Here is a 16,555-nt window from a genome sequence, read left to right on the forward strand (position 1 = left end):
TGCCCGCTCGGTCCGCCTCTTGACCGGCGCACAGCGCTCTACCGTCATACCGACGGCAGAGAGAGCAGCCTGCGATGGGGACGGAGCGGCGTGTTCGTCGGGGAGCGGCGGATTTTAGCGGCAAGGGGGCAGAGGGTGCGGGTCCCGAAGTGGTTAAGCACTTCACTGCTTGAATTATGTGTGAATCCATTTTTGCCTGATAATACATCATTGCTTATTTCTAAAAGTGTGGAGAGCATGAGGATTTTAAGGGCAGGAAACTATGGATGGTCAATGAGATGAATGAGATGCAAATAACTCCAGGTTGGTACAAGATTATGCCCCTTGAAAAAAGACCAGCCGAGTTCCACCTTGGCAGGATTTGATTGGTCCATGTTAAAGCTGCATACATATGCATACAATATATGTATATGCTTGGATCAAATTATTTGCATTTCATTGACCATCCCTAAGGGGAAACTACTCAGACCGTGTGCAAAGATCCTTCTAGATCTATTACAGGAAAGGAAGGGTAGCTAAATTAGTGTTGCAACTTAACCTTTGATAAAATACACAATGTTGTAAAAGGTGTTGTGCGAAAAACTACCTTGTGCATGACGGCCATAATTTTATGATAGTGACCCTTTAATTTTTGTTTTTCCTTTATGTACAGGAATAGATGTTATCAGTTATGTTTGTTCATCAACAAGCTACAGCAGTTGTTGATGAAAAACATGATATTTATTAGTCAGCACTACAATGTTTTGTACACCCTTTGTAAGATTCATCTGAGAACCTACATGTTTACACATGCCTCTTCATATACCACATGGTTCAGTGCTTACTAGCTACATTCAGAATTATCGGTGAAGATGGATGAATGAATTGATAGCTAATATGATCATTTTTAACAGCATATGCAACAGTTGTGCTTTTTTTATTAGAATTGTTAAAAATCTAACAAAAGAGAGAGAGAGGTTAACATTCAGTCTTGTCATGAACACAAATTAAAAAAAAAGTAAATGAAAGAAAAAAATAGCTTCAAGAATTGGTTTGACATTAACATAGAATGACCAAATGATTGTGGTCCTCACAATGAATTGAAAAGAACAGATTAATTTCATCATTAAAATACAGGGGAAACTTGTACCATTTCTATAAGTTTCTGTTGCTGGCACTCAATGGAGGTAGCCAAGGCAGATACTTAAAATTCATAGAGATTTCTGAAACATTTTGTTTGTTGCAAATACTAGTTTCTCCTATATGTTGTTTGCAAACAGGGTTTGCTAATTGTACTTTACCAGCTATCTGGCTTTGTTCTCGGCATGTTTGGAGTGTTTTCAAATTACAGATATTTAAAGATGAACTACAGACAACTACATCAGTACACTCCCTTACTTGTGAAGTACTGCATGCGTAGGTCTTGACAGAGATGGGAGAGCTTTCACTAGTTTTGTCATTTATAGGCAATCACATATATGATTCACCCTGGAAGAATTAATGTTTCAATGTACATGACATCTTAAAAAAATAGCTGCCTCTATTGAGCTGGAACAATGGGCAAAATCCAATATATTTCACCTAAGTTTGTAGGAAGAGAGGGCGAAAATGTTGATTTGCAGCAGGACATAGCTAGGGTAAACATTAATAAATATTTTCCACACTTACCTACTCTGACCTGCAGTAAATTATCAGCTTACACACTTCAAAAGAGGCGTGACTGTATGTGACTCCATGGCTGCTGCTGCTGGCTAACAGCGCCCATCTTTCCCAACCAGCCAGTGGATGGTGGACACTGCGGTAGGGCAGCAGTCAAAGGGCCAGCTGGGTAACAGCTCTGTTTGAAAGGTTTAGGCATCCCTGCCTTATATGGTCAACTGTAATGAAATAAATTATCCCTTCCTATGGATAGCACTAGCTACAAAGTATGTACAGTTTTAATATAGTTTACACTATACTGTTCAAAGGTATCTTGTGAATTCCGCAATAATAGAAAGCATATACTTTTCACGAAGAGGCTTTTGCTTCAGGACCACCATGTCAACTGCTATATTTAAAGGTCAAAACATAAAATATGTTATATGAGGGTTACTGTGAACTAAGCAATAAGTCCTAATGCCACTGTAGTTACTATAGCAGCATCAATCAAGGCATCATGGTGACCCCGAGCACTATTCTTCCTCCATCCTTTCTTTTGTTCTCTTGGCAGCCATGTTTCAGGAAAGCTGTCTTCAGCAAGGCAGAAGCAGGAAAGAAAAATGCATTAAAAGTCCATGTCCCATCCTGAGTTGTCATCAGGGGGTGGATCATCATTGTCTTCTGGAAAACTGTCAAAATTGCTTGTGTCTGTGGGGGATGCAACCTGCAATACAAATGACAGAAACATGGATGAGAAATGTTACCTATAGCTGAAACAACCTTTCTGATTCTCCTATAGGAAACAATTAGAATTGACATCTCATCCCTTTAAAAGTAGATGCAGATTAACCAGTTCACCCCCAAGTGTTTTTTAACGTAACGGACCAGAGCAATTTTCACCTGTCAGTGCTTCTCCCATTTTTTCCCTGATATTTTTTTTTTACTACTTATCACAACAAAATGATCTATATATACCTAGTTTATTTTCCCCCACCAATTAGGCTTTCTATGGGTGGTACATCTTGCTAAGAATCTTTTTTTTTTTAAATGCGTTTTAACGGGAAAAATAAGAAAATAATGGAAAAAATATCATTATTTCTCAGGTTTCGGCCATTATAGTGGTAAAATTTAACTTTTCCTGTGGTTAAAACTGACACATTTTGTTTGCCCAGTTGTCCAGATTATTAAACCGTTTTTAAATTATGTCCCTATCACAATGTATGGCGACAATATATTATGTGGAAATATAGGTGTTATTTTTCTGGGTTTTTTTTTTTGTTTTTTTGTCAGGTCCATAATTACAAGCCCCTATGTAGTAAAGTTATAGTAATATTCCCTCATAAAATATAAAAGCTGAGTCCCTAAAGCAACTATTTATGTATTTTTTTTAAACTGATTTATTGTGTATAAGTGCCTGTATGTGTAATTTTACTTTTTGGCCACAAGATGGTGCTAGTGAACACTCTCCTGCTTCGGAAGTGTTCAGTTCACTTTTCTTTTCTTCTTTTGCATTTTACTGAACTGTGACGGTTTCCTGTTTTATGAATGGATTGGGCAGAAGACCGCTCGGTTCTCTTCCCCAATCACGGAACACGGAGACCGCAGGGTAGCAATGGCGGGAGCAGCGCGCACATGTGCGGAGCAGTGGCAGGAGCGAGCGACTTATTAAAATGTCCTCTTGCCATTAACAGGCTTAAACAGGATGTTTTAATAAGTCAGTTTGCCATTAATTTATTAATAACATAGCTAATTTAAAGTGAGATGAAAATGCAGACTGCCACTGCTGAACTGAAAAAAAAAAATCCACTTGCCTGTTGAGCAGCACCTCTGCTTTTAATAATGCGTAACTCAGCCAGTATGCTGGAGTTATGGTTCCAAAGACAAATCCATTTAAAGAGCCACTTGTTAATTCAGGTACTGGACATTGGCTTCTATTATTGGCTCTGCATATGAAATCTTCAAACAGCTATTGCCATTGTTGTGTCGCATTAAATTAGCGCTACTAAGCTACTGATACCCTATGAGTCTCTTATAACTGTGCTGAAGACTAACCTTTGACCTTATCGCCTAACACTAACCCTCCTATCCTTAAGTGTCCTTTTAACTACTTACTGCACCAGGTGCAGTATAATCACACCCTGGGAAACTTCATCTGAAGTCCCAGGGCCGCGAAAGCCCATGCGCTACTGTTACCACCGGTTGGTAACAGTAACGCAACGTCTTGGTGTGAAAGAGCCCTTAAAGTTAAAAATGGTGCTGGAGAGGATTTAGATTCAAAATGTGTCACAACTCAACATGGCAAAGTTCACTATATTCCACTAGTCTTGTATCCTTTGGTAGGGCAACTCAGTCCTGATTTCTGACCAACTACTACTATATGTGTCCACTTACCAATTATTTTCACATAGTGGGATACTAAGAATATTTTTACACACCACTACTGTACAGTATGTCCTCTGTTGTGTAACTTCCCACATTTAGTACATGACTAGATGAAGGCGTAAATAAATGGAGAAAGTAATACTTACACTTGGTATTATAGGTGGTGTCAGTGTACCTTTCCGTAAACCTTCCCAATTAAAGCCTTCAAACCATCTGCAAGAAAAAAATTGTGTTTCAGTATCATTTGTTCATATTGGAATTCCATAGCATGGGAAATGGATGCAAGTTAGATAAATATATAGGGGGGCCACTAGACCCCAGGGCAGGCATGGGCAAACTTGGCCCTCCAGCTGTTAAGGAACTACAAGTCCCACAATGCATTGCAGGAGTCTGACAGCCACAGTTATGGCAAATGCATTGTGGGACTTGTAGTTCCGTAACAGCTGGAGGGCCGAGTTTGCCCATGCCTGCCCCAGGGGAAGCTATAAATTAATAGACTGTTTGCTGGAGCAGCCACTTCCAGGCTTCCTGGTTCGCCAATGCACAATCCTCCAGTGAGTCACAAATCCACAGTTAATGTATCCAAAGTAATGTAATTGTAATGTGAAATGTCAGGGAAAATCGTAATTAATTTTGTGTGTAATAGTAGTATTTCGTAATTTTTTGCCTAATTTTTTGCGTAATTTTGCAAATTTTATGCAGACTTTAGCAGTTAATAGCATACATACATACATCTATTGCTACCAAAATTGGTACATGTGTTAAAGGATACCCGAAGTGATATGTGACATGAGATAGACATGGGTATGTACACTGCCTAACACACAAATAACTATCCTGTGTCAATAGTTCATACATTTTAGCTCTGGCATACGTCAATGAATGTGTAATTGAGCAAAAACAATAAAACAATTCAAACTTAAAAAGTAGATTTAAACATAAAAAAAACTGGGGAATATATTAAAAAGTCATTTTTAGGAGAAGGAAGATGGATACAATCGTATATTTCATTTGTTTATTTTCGCTTTGGGTATTTTTTAGAAAAAGAGTAGTTTTTGAGAAAAATCGATTTTAAATATGCAAAGTAAAATGTTTTTAAACATTTTTTTTGTTTAAAACCCATTTTTTCGTTGCATTTTAAAATCATTTTTTTAAAAAAACTACAAGGTCTTTTTGGAAAATTATTTTTTTTGACTTTTACCCACTATTCTCCATAAAGCGGATCTGAGATGAAAAACTAACTATAACTAGTAACTTGTCTACATAACTTATCTAAAGTTTAGATAGGTTACACAGAAAATCTAGCTGCAAACAGCTTCAACAGTTTTTGATTAATTATTTCTGGGATACAATGAGAGCGGCCATGTTCTGTTTGTCACATTTCACACAGGAAAGCTGATCTGTATCTCCAGCCCTCAGCCTGTGAAAACTTCACTCCCCTCTCCTCCTCCCTTCTCCCCTCTGCCTCTGAAGTCTCTGGCTAGTAACCACCTCCTCCTCCTGCCCATAAGCTCCCATAAGCCCTTGCTACTAAGGCTGAGAGTGCCAAGGCACTCTGGAGAAGCTGTGGGTGAGGCTTGTTTAGTTTATAGGGATTTAGAGCATTAAAACAAAAAAAAAGTATTTGGCTTGAGGAATGCCCTATACAGTGGTGTGAAAAACTATTTGCCCCCTTCCTGATTTCTTATTCTTTTGCATGTTTGTCACACTTAAATGTTTCTGCTCATCAAAAACTGTTAACTATTAGTCAAAGATAACATAATTGAACACAAAATGCAGTGTTAAATGATGGTTTTTATTATTAAGTGAGAAAAAAACCTTGAAACCTACATGGCCCTGTGTGAAAAAGAAATTGCCCCCTGAACCTAATAACTGGTTGGGCCACCCTTAGCAGCAATAACTGCAATCAAGCGTTTGCGATAACTTGCAACGAGTCTTTTACAGCGCTCTGGAGGAATTTTGGCCCACTCATTTTTGCAGAATTGTTGTAATTCAGCTTTATTTGAGGGTTTTCTAGCATGAACCGCCACAACATCTCAATAGGATCCAGGTCAGGACTTTGACTAGGCCACTCCAAAGTCTTCTTTTTGTTTTTCTTCAGCCATTTAGAGGTTGATTTGCTGGTGTGTTTTGGGTCATTGTCCTGCTGCAGCACCCAAGATCGCTTCAGCTTGAGTTGACAAACAGATGGCCGGACATTCTCCTTCAGGATTTTTTGGTAGACAGTAGAATTCATGGTTCCATCTATCACAGCAAGCCTTACAGGTCCTGAAGCAGCAAAACAACCCCAGACCATCACACTACCACCACCATATTTTACTGTTGGTATGATGTTCTTTTGCTAAAATGCTGTGTTACTTCTACGCCAGATGTAACTGGACACGCACCTTCCAAAAAGTTCAACTTTTGTCTCGCCGGTCCACACGGTATTTTCCCAAAAGTCTTGGCAATCATTGAGATGTTTTTTTAGCAAAATTGAGAGGAGCCTTAATGTTCTTCTTGCTTAAAAGTGGTTTGCGCCTTGGATATCTGCCATGCAGGCCGTTTTTGCCCAGTCTCTTTCTTATGGTGGAGTTGTGAACACTGACCTTAATTGAGGCAAGTGAAGCCTGCAGTTCTTTAGATGTTGTCCTGGGGTCTTTTGTGGCCTCTCCGATGAGTTTTCTCTGCGCTCTTGGGGTAATTTTGGTCGGCCAGCCACTCCTGGGAAGGTTCATCACTGTTCCATGTATTTGTGGATAATGGCTCTCACTGTGATTCGCTGGAGTCCCAAAGCTTTAGAAATGGCTTTATAACCTTTACCAGACTGATAGATCTCAATTACAGTACTTTTGTTCTCATTTGTTCCTGAATTTCTTTGGATCTTGGCATGATGTCTAGCTTTTGAGGTGCTTTTGGTCTACTTCTCTGTGTCAGATAGCTCCTATTTAAGTGATTTCTTGATTGAAACAGGTGTGGCAGTAATCAGGTCTGGGGGTGACTACAGAAATTGAACTCAGGTGTGATAAACCACAGTTAAGTTATTTTTTAACAAGGGGAGCAATTACTTTTTCACACAGGGCCATGTAGATTTGGAGGTTTTTTTCTTACTAAATAATAAAAACCATCATTTAAAACTGCATTTTGTGTTCAATTATGCTATCTTTGATTAATAGTTAACGGTTTTTGATGAGCAGAAACATTTAAGTGTGACAAACATGCAAAAGAATAAGAAATCAGGAAGGGGGCAAATAGTTTTTCACACCACTGTATACTATATGAAAAGAACATAATTATGCAATGAGTCACGGTTTAGGGCCCCTAAAATGCCAGGGCAGTATAGGAACCCCACAAGTGACCCCATTTTAGAAAGAAGACACCCCAAGGTATTCCGTTAGGTGTATGGCGAGTTCATAGAAGATTTTATTTTTTTCACAAGTTAGTGAAAAATGACACTTTGTGAAAAAAAAACAAAAATCAATTTCCGCTAACTTTTGACAAAAAATAAAATCTTCTATGAACTCGTCATACACCTAACAGAATACATTGGGGTGTCTTTTTTTCTAAAATGGGGTCAGTTTGTGGGGTTCCTATACCGCCCTGGCATTTTACGGGCCCAAAACCGTGAGTAGTCTGGAAACCAAATGTCTCAAAATGACTGTTCAGGGGTATAAGCATCTGAAAATTTTGATGACAGGTGGTCTATGAGGGGGCAAATTTTGTGGAACCGGACATAAGCAGGGTGGCCTTTTAGATGACAGGTTGTATTGGGCCTGATCTGATGGATAGGAGTGCTAGGGGGTGACAGGAGGTGATTGATGGGTGTCTCAGGGGGTGGTTAGAGGGGAAAATAGATGCAATCGATGCACTGGGGAGGTGATCGGAAGGGGGTCTGAGGGGGAATCTGAAGGTTTGGCCAAGTGATCAGGAGCCCACACGGGGCAAATTAGGGCCTGATCTGATGGGTAGGTGTGCTAGGGGGTGACAGGAGGTGATTGATGGGTGTCTCAAGGTGTGATTAGAGGGGGGAATAGATGCAAGCAATGCACTGGCGAGGTGATCAGGGCTGGGGCATGAGGGCATTCTGAGGGTGTGGGCGGGTGATTGAGTGCCCTAGGGGCAGATAGGGGTCTAATCTGATAGGTAGCAGTGACAGGGGGTGATTGATGGGTAATTAGTGGGTGTTTAGGGTAGAGAACAGATATAAACACTGCACTTGGGAGGTGATCTGACGTCGGATCTGCGGGCGAACTATTGGTGTGGGTGGGTGATCAGATTGCCCACAAGGGGCAGGTTAGGGGCTGATTGATGAGTGGCAGTGACAGGGGGTGATTGATGGGTGGCAGTGACAGGGGGTGATTGATGGGTGATCAGTGGTTTATTACAGGGAAGGACAGATGTAAATAATGCCCTGGCAAATTGATAAGGGGGGGTCTGAGGGCAATCTGAGCGTGTAGGCGGGTGATTGGGTGCCGGCAAGGGGCAGATTAGGGTCTGATCTGATGGGTAACAGTGACAGGTGGTGATAGGGGGTGATTGATGGGTAATTAGTGGGTGTTTAGAGGAGACAATAGATGTAAACGCTGCGCTTGGGTGGTGATCTGATGTCAGATCTGCGGGCGATCTATTGGTGTGGGTGGGTGATCAGATTGCCCGCAAGGGGCAGGTTAGCGGCTGATTGATGGGTGGCAGTAACAGGGGGTGATTGATGGGTGGCAGTGACAGGGGGTGATTGATGGGTGATTGACAGGTGATTGACAGGTGATCAGTGGGTTATTACAGGGAAGGACAGATGTAAATAATGCCCTGGCGAATTGATAAGGGGGGGTCTGAGGGCAATCTGAGCGTGTAGGCGGGTGATTGGGTGCCCGCAAGGGGCAGATTAGGGTCTGATCTGATGGGTAACAGTGACAGGTGGTGATAGGGGGTGATTGATGGGTAATTAGTGGGTGTTTAGAGGAGAGAATAGATGTAAACACTGCGCTTGGGTGGTGATCTGATGTCGGATCTGCGGGCGATCTATCGGTGTGGGTGGGTGATCAGATTGCCCGCAAGGGGCAGGTTAGAGGCTGATTGATGGGTGGCAGTGACAGGGGGTTATTGATGGGTGATTGACAGGTGATTGACAGGTGATTGACAGGTGATTGACAGGTGATCAGGGGGGATAGATGCATACAGTACACAGGGGGTGGGGGGTCTGGGGAGAATCTGAGGGGTGGGGGGTGATCAGGAGGGGGCAGTGGGCAGGGGGGGGAGATAAAAAAAAATAGCGTTGACAGATAGTGACAGGGAGTGATTGATGGGTGATTAGGGGGGTGATTGGGTGCAAACAGGGGTCTGGGGGGTGGGCAGGTGGGGGTCTGAGGGGTGCTGTGGGCGATCTGGGGCAGGGGGGGAGAAATCAGTGTGCTTGGGTGCAGACTAGGGTGGCTGCAGCCTGCCCTGGTGGTCCCTCGGACACTGGGACCACCAGGGCAGGAGGCAGCCTGTATAATACACTTTGTAAACATTACAAAGTGTATTATACACTTTGTATGCAGCGATCGCGGGGTTAACATCCCGCCGGCGCTTCCGTATGGCCGGCGGGATGTTGCGGCAGGTGAGCGGTGACAGGCGCCGGCGGAGGATCGCGTCACGGATGACGCGATCGCTCCGCCCATGCCCCTACAAGGACCGCCGCCTTTGGGCATGAGCTGGTCCTTGCGGGGTCCACTTCCCGGCCGCCTCTGTGCGTTAGGCGGTTGGGAAGTGGTTAACATATGTAGCAATTTTGGTGTCACGAACAGGTTACCTGACACAGCTTAAGGAAGGACCTTGTCCGAAACAGTGTCTGTCGCTGCTATGGCTATCTCTTTATTATTTTTAACAATAAAAGAGCTATACATTACTGACAAGGTGCTGTGGATTCTTCGCATTGGATTTCATTTGACTCACTTGGGCTATTGAATCTTTACACTTAAGCACACGTCTGTCCCTGTAGGGTGTTTGTCTACCTGGTATTTACCAGAAACAAGCATGCAGCTAATCTTGTCAAATCTGACAATATTGTCAGAAACATCTGATCTGCTGCGTGCTTGTTCAGGGCCGATGGCTAAAAGTATTAGAGGCAGGATCAGCAGGATAGCCAGGCAACTGGTACTGCTAAAAAGGAAATAAATATGGCAGCCTCCATATACCTCTTTCTTCAGGTTCCCTTTAAGAGGCAGGGCCATGTAAGAATAACTTAAAGAGAACCTAAACTGAGAAAGATATGGATTTTTCCTTTTAAAAGAATACCAGTTGCCTGACTCTCCTGCTGATCCTATGTCTCTGATACTTTTAGCCAAAGCCCCTCAACAAGCATGCAGATTAGGTGCTCTGACTGAAGTCAGACTGGATTAGCTGCATACTTGTTTCAGGTGTGTGATTCAGCCACTACTAGAACCAAAGAGATCAGCAGGACTGACAAGCAACTGGTATTGTTTAAAAGGAAACATCTATATCCCTCTCAGTTAAGGTTCCCTTTAAAGAGGAACTGTAGTGAAAATTAATAAAATGTCTTATTTTTTTACAATATTCATTTATAGATTGCTTAGTCAGTGTTTGCTCATTGTAAAAGCTTTCCTCACCCGGATTTACATTCTAAAAAGTATCACAAGTGACAACATCTTTCGTTTTGCCAAGTGATCTGTATGGAATGTTCATTACTGAGAGTTCTTTGCACAGAGAGAGATATTGCTTGTCTGGCAGTTTGAAAAAGTTGTTATTACCCACAATGCAACAAGGTTCACAGACAGCAAACTGTCAGGACCTTGGTCATGACATCACGCTGTGGGAGTGGTTTCACCACAATATCAGCCATACAGACCCTCCTGATGATCTGTTTAAGAAAAGGTAAAGATTTCTTATGGGAGAGGGGGTATCAGCTACTGATTTGGATGAAGTTCAATACTTGGTTACAGTTCCTCTTTAAGTATAGTTAGTATTTATGTACCCCTACTAATAATAAAGTTGGTAAATGCATTAAGGGTGATAACTATTAAAAGTCTTATCTCTACCCACATTTATGAAAAAGAATGATGATACTGAGAGGAGGAGGTTTAAGAATGTATGCCAATTTGCTACTGCTGTTCACATCCACGTTGTGGAGAATTACCTTAGCTCCTGTCACTGTGAACTAAGGGCTCTGATATGAGACCATTGCATTACATAGCATTACAGATTGCCCAGCAAGCTCACAGTGAACCAGAACTCTTAGAAATGTGTAAGGGGCTAAAAAGGACCAAAAAGCCGTCTTACTAAAAATTATATTTGAAATAGAAATTTGCCTACTTAAAACAGAAGGTATTTGCAATTATTCAGGTTGGAGTAAGCGTTTGAGGTCTCCCACAATGCATCACTGCTGAATATGCAGATACTCCCTCTGTTGTCCCTGAAAGCCAAACACACCTCCAGAACACACTCCTAGGAGTTCTGGTCCACCATGAGGTTGCTGACAATCTGCAACTCTTGGTGTATTAAGTCCTACCTTATAGAGCCATATTCATCTATGCCATGCACTGATGAGGTCCAAACTGTCTGAAACAATTTATATGCATGTTGGATTAGAATCACTCTGTACAATTAACAAGCTGACACATCACTGCATTCCAGCAGTTCTGGAGGTGCATTTAGCTTCCAGGGACAAGAAAGGGATGATTTGCATACTCAGCAGTGGTGCATTGTGGGACACCTCATATGCTCACTCCAGTTGGAATAATTGCAAATACTTTTTTTATTACTAGAGAAAGACTAAAGTGACAGCAATACAACCTGACAGAGGCTCCACCTTTTCCGTGTGCTGCTGAAACAGTCCCTTCTAAAGAGTTTTACCTACTTATTGGCCTCAATTCACTAAGCAGTTTAGACTAGTCTACTGATGGTTTTTAGTCTACTGATGGTTTGGTCAGTTGCATCAAAGGGGAATTCACTATTACTAAATGTTTTAGACGGGATCGGTTGAAAAGGGCGCCCGAGCTGCCTGTATGAAAAGGGCGCCGCCATAGACATCAATGTTATTTCTGGAAATATGGGCTACAAGGTGTAGAAAAGGGCGCCCGAGTTTTGATATAGGCTACAAGTGGGCTCCCCTTTGTAGCCCATATTTTTTCGGCTACAAGGTTTTCGGCTACAAGCGGGCTCCCCTTTGTAGCCCATATTTTTTCGGCTACAGTAAGGTGCCCCTCTGTAGCCCATATTATTGATTTTTTTTTTGTAGCCGAAGTTTTTATATGGGCTACAAGCACTGTAAGCCGAATTATTTCATTCCCCCACTATCCATGGCGGCCTGGAGGGGGAATAGTAATTAACACATCCCGGAGTTTTTTTCTAGCCGAAGTTTGTATATGGGCTACACCAGGCGCCTTGTTTTTTTTGTAGCCCAAGTTTTTATATGGGCTACACCAAGTGTCTTTTTTGTAGCCGAAGTTTATATGGGCTACACCAGGCGCCTTTTTTGTAGCCGAAGTTGGTATATATATGGGCTCCACCAGGCGCCCTTTTTTACCGGCGCCCTTTTCATGTAGACCCGTTTTAGACCTATTTTTAGACCTGGTCTAAACCATTTGATATTTAGGTCAGTAAAGCAGGGGAAATGATCAAAAGATGCAATTCACAAACAAGTAGCTATGACTGGCATCGTTATCCTTTGATGAGCTCTCCTCTGCATAAAATTAAATTCCTGCATAATTAATTCAAAAGGTTCCATCCTCACATCTAAAATACCTCACAGAGTTACCTTACCAACAAGAAATCAAGCCAAAGCTTTATTTTTTAATGTACTTTACTTTTTATCTAAGAAGTGCATTAATACAGCTTATTTCATGTAAGAACTAGAGTTGGGCCGAACGGTTCGCCTGCGAACGGTTCCATGCGAACTTCAGTGGTTCGCGTTCGCGTCCCGCAGGCGAACTTTTGCGGAAGTTCGGTTCGCCCCATAATGCACCATGAGGGTCAACTTTGACCCTCTACATCACAGTCAGCAGGCCCAGTGTATCCAATTAGGCTACACTAGCCCCTGGAGCCACTCCCCCCCTAATAAAAGGCAGGCAGCGGCGGTCATTAGGCTCACTCGTGTGCCTGCGTTAGTGAGAGTAGGGCGAGCTGCTGCAGACTGTCTCTCATAGGGAAAGATTAGTTAGGCTTAGCTTGTTCCTGGCTGCATACCTGTTCTGTTGCATACCTGTACTGTGAACCCACCACTGCATACCTGTTCAGTGAACCTGCCACTGCATACCTGTTCTGTGAACCCACCACTGCATACCTGTACTGTGAACCCACCACTGCATACCTGTTCAGTGAACCCGCCACTGCATACCTGTTCAGTGAACCTGCCACTGCATACCTGTACTGTGAATCCACCACTGCATACCTGTTCAGTGAACCCACCACTGCATACCTGTTCAGTGAACCTGCCACTGCATACCTGTACTGTTCAGTGAACCCGCCACTGCATACCTGTTCTGTTCAGTGAACCCGCTACTGTATTCCTGTTCAGTGAACCCGCCACTGCATACCTGTTGTGTTCAGTGAACTCGCCACTGTATACCTGTTCAGTGAACCTGCCACTGCATACCTGTTCTGTGAACCCGCCACTGTATACCTGTTCTGTTCAGTGAACCCGCCACTGCATACCTGGTCTGTTCAGTGAACCCGCCACTGCATACCTGTTCTCGCCATGGTGCGCACCAGTCCAGCATGGCCGTCACTACACAAACAGCTGTTTGCGGTGCATTACACGGTGAGTTTGGTGTGTCAGTGTGAAGCAGTACCTTAATTACACTACCTGATTGATGTATACACATGCAAGATGTTTTAAAGCACTTTAGGCCTGTCATTTAGCATTCAATGTGATTTCTGCCCTTAAAACGCTGCTTTGCGTCAAATCCAGATTTTTCTCGGGGACTTTTGGCATGTATCCCACTCCTCCACCTGGGGGTCCAGGTGTTAGACCCCTTGAAACATCTTTTCCATCACTTTTGTGGCCAGCATAATTTTTTTTTTTTCAAAGTTCGCATCCCCATTGAAGTCTATTGCGGTTCGCGAACTTTTACGCGAACCGAACCTTACGCGGAAGTTCGCGAACCCGGTTCGTGAACCTAAAATCGGAGGTTCGGCCCAACTCTAGTAAGAACCACTCTCATAAATATACATGCAAAACCATGCATATGTGGAACATGTCATTGTCCACTGCAGCCGGTGTTTACAATATGAAATAATTCAGTATTCTGTGCATTGCTAGTGGACATGTTATTTACTGGGGTAACAGACCATATCCAGTACTGAATATTCCTCTCTCAAGAAATAGCATCACAATTTCCATATGCATATGCAAAATATCTCTCTCCTCAATATTAGCTTTATTTAAAGTATCTGCAGTTCTAATAAGCCTCTCATATTTATTCTCTTTTATATGAAACAAACTGTACTTTACATTCACTACCCTTTCTATGGACAGTTATAAGAAAACAAAACACAAAAAACAAATTCCTTCTAGCATTTTCCTTCTGCAGGATCTGAAATACTCTGATCGAAATGGCTAAGCTGCACAATCTCTATTGTGTTTTAATTAGAATAAGTTACTTTAATTGGCCATAAATATAATCTAATTAGCATTTATAAAAAAGACATTACGTGCCTCCATATTTATTATAGATGGAATGATTTATATTAAACATAACACTTGAATGCCATGGGAACATAATTGTTTGTATTTCTTACAAAGGTCATGCAAGCCCTGAGATAAAATTTTCCCCAGTGCATGTAATTGAAGTTCTTCAAGTTTGTCAGATAAGAATAATTTTCCCAACATCTTGTAGTTTAGGAAAGTAATTCTTGGCACTGAGTAGTTAAAATAACATTTTGTCAGCTCTCCTGAGTATATGTAAACAAGTTAATTTTGCCCTTGTCCCCTCGTTAGAAAGGAACTGTTTTTCTTAACATTTTGCTTGTTTCCTTGTTTCTCACTTTTACTGTACAGGGAAAATAAGTATTAGAGGAGTCCTGGAGCAACTGCTCATAACAACCAATTTTACACTCATGCCAGATCCATGCCAGACCGTCTGATCCCTGCCCTATTCCATTGTTATCCATTATGTGTCCACCTCCTCCTTCATAAAACAAAACAAGTTGCCAGCCTCAAGGCTAGCAGCACATTTGTACAGCATGGGGCCCCTGAACTTTTGCCCAAGGAATAGTGTGCCGATTAGAGATGTCCCGAACTGTTTGCCGGCGAACGATTCCAGGCGAACTTCGGTGGTTTGCGTTCGCCTACTAATGGCGAACTTTCGCGGAAGTTCTATTCGCCCCATAATGCTCTATTGAGCAAAACTTTGACCCTCACAGTCAGCAGGCACATTGTTGCCAATCAGACTGCACTCACGCCTGGAGCCCCACCCTCCCTTATACAAGTCAAGGTCCTTGAGCCATTTGACTCACTCGTCTGCCTATACTAATTAATTAAGGGACAGCTGCTACACACTCTAATAAGGACATTTTAATTAGCCTCTTGTTCCCTCCACCCTCCTCCCTCCACCCTCCACCCTATTCCCTCCTACCGGAGGGAGGAGGGTCTCATCTGCCAGGGAATTCTAGTATTTCAAAAACCAGTTTACATACCGTGACTGGGATTTGAACCCAGGTCTCAATGTATGGTAGGTAACTAACATACTAACCAACACTACTAGCTGAAAGTAGCTGAAAGTAGCCTAGCATGTACCATTTATGCTCAATGCAAGAGAAAAATTAGACAAGACAAATAACATTTATATCACACTTTTCTCCTGGCAGACTCAAAGCACCAGAGCTGCAGCCACTAGGGCACACTCTATAGGCAGTAGCAGTGTTAGGAAGACTTGCCTAAGGTCTCCTACTGAATTGGTGCTGGCTTACTGAACAGACAGAGATGAGATTCAAACCCTGGTCTCCTGTGTCAGAGGCAGAGCCCTTAACCATTACACCATGCAGCCACTGCTTACAGATATGTAGCCAGACATGGCCTTGTCTTTTGTGTTTGACAGTTGCGTTCAACAGTTGTCTAATTTTTCTCTTGACAACTGCTGAACACAAAAGACAAGGCCATGTCTGGCTACATATCTAAACGTGTGTCCAGGATCACCCACACCAGGCTCAAAAGTTTCAATGAGGCGTGCCCAAATCCTCACCCTTGTACCAAAGGGTCCACAGGTCAAGCATCCACAAAGATAGGCACCGCACTCCAGATGTATCTATCAGCTCTTATGCTTTATTGCATGAAAAAGTGACAGGCAGCTACCTGTCACTTTTTCATGCAATAAAGCATAAGAGCTGATAAATACATCTGGAGTGCGGTGCCTATCTTTGTGGAAGCTTGGCTACATATCTGTAAGCAGTGGCTGCATGGTGTAATGGTTAAGGGCTCTGCCTCTGACACAGGAGACCAGGGTTGGAATCTTGGCTCTGTCTGCTCAGTAAGCCAGCACCTATTCAGTAGGAGACCTTAGGCAAGTCTTCCTAACACTTCTACTGCCTATAGAGTGTGCCCTAGTGGCTGCAGCTCTGGTGCTTTGAGTCTGCCAGGAGA

At 42.6% G+C, this 16,555-nt stretch overlaps 1 protein-coding gene across 5 annotated transcripts in view; it reads right to left on the minus strand.

The window, feature by feature from the left end:
* Positions 1–489: 489 nt before the first annotated feature.
* PRKG1 (protein kinase cGMP-dependent 1) overlaps positions 490–16,555 on the minus strand; it is a 1,426,855-nt gene continuing 1,410,789 nt past the window's right edge. For 2 of the 5 annotated variants that reach the window (XM_068258262.1, XM_068258260.1), the window contains exons 17-18: positions 4,146–4,212; positions 492–2,341 (exon numbers count right to left, since the gene is read on the minus strand). In XM_068258262.1, coding sequence (XP_068114363.1) covers positions 2,243–2,341; positions 4,146–4,212 — 166 coding nt within the window. In that variant the 3' untranslated portion in view covers positions 492–2,242. Of the gene's footprint in view, positions 2,342–4,145; positions 4,213–16,555 lie in introns of all 5 variants that reach the window. The other 3 variants (XM_068258259.1, XM_068258261.1, XM_068258263.1) reach the window with 3 other exon arrangements.

This window comes from Hyperolius riggenbachi, chromosome 10 (assembly GCF_040937935.1).
Source record: "Hyperolius riggenbachi isolate aHypRig1 chromosome 10, aHypRig1.pri, whole genome shotgun sequence".
NCBI lineage: Eukaryota > Metazoa > Chordata > Amphibia > Anura > Hyperoliidae > Hyperolius > Hyperolius riggenbachi.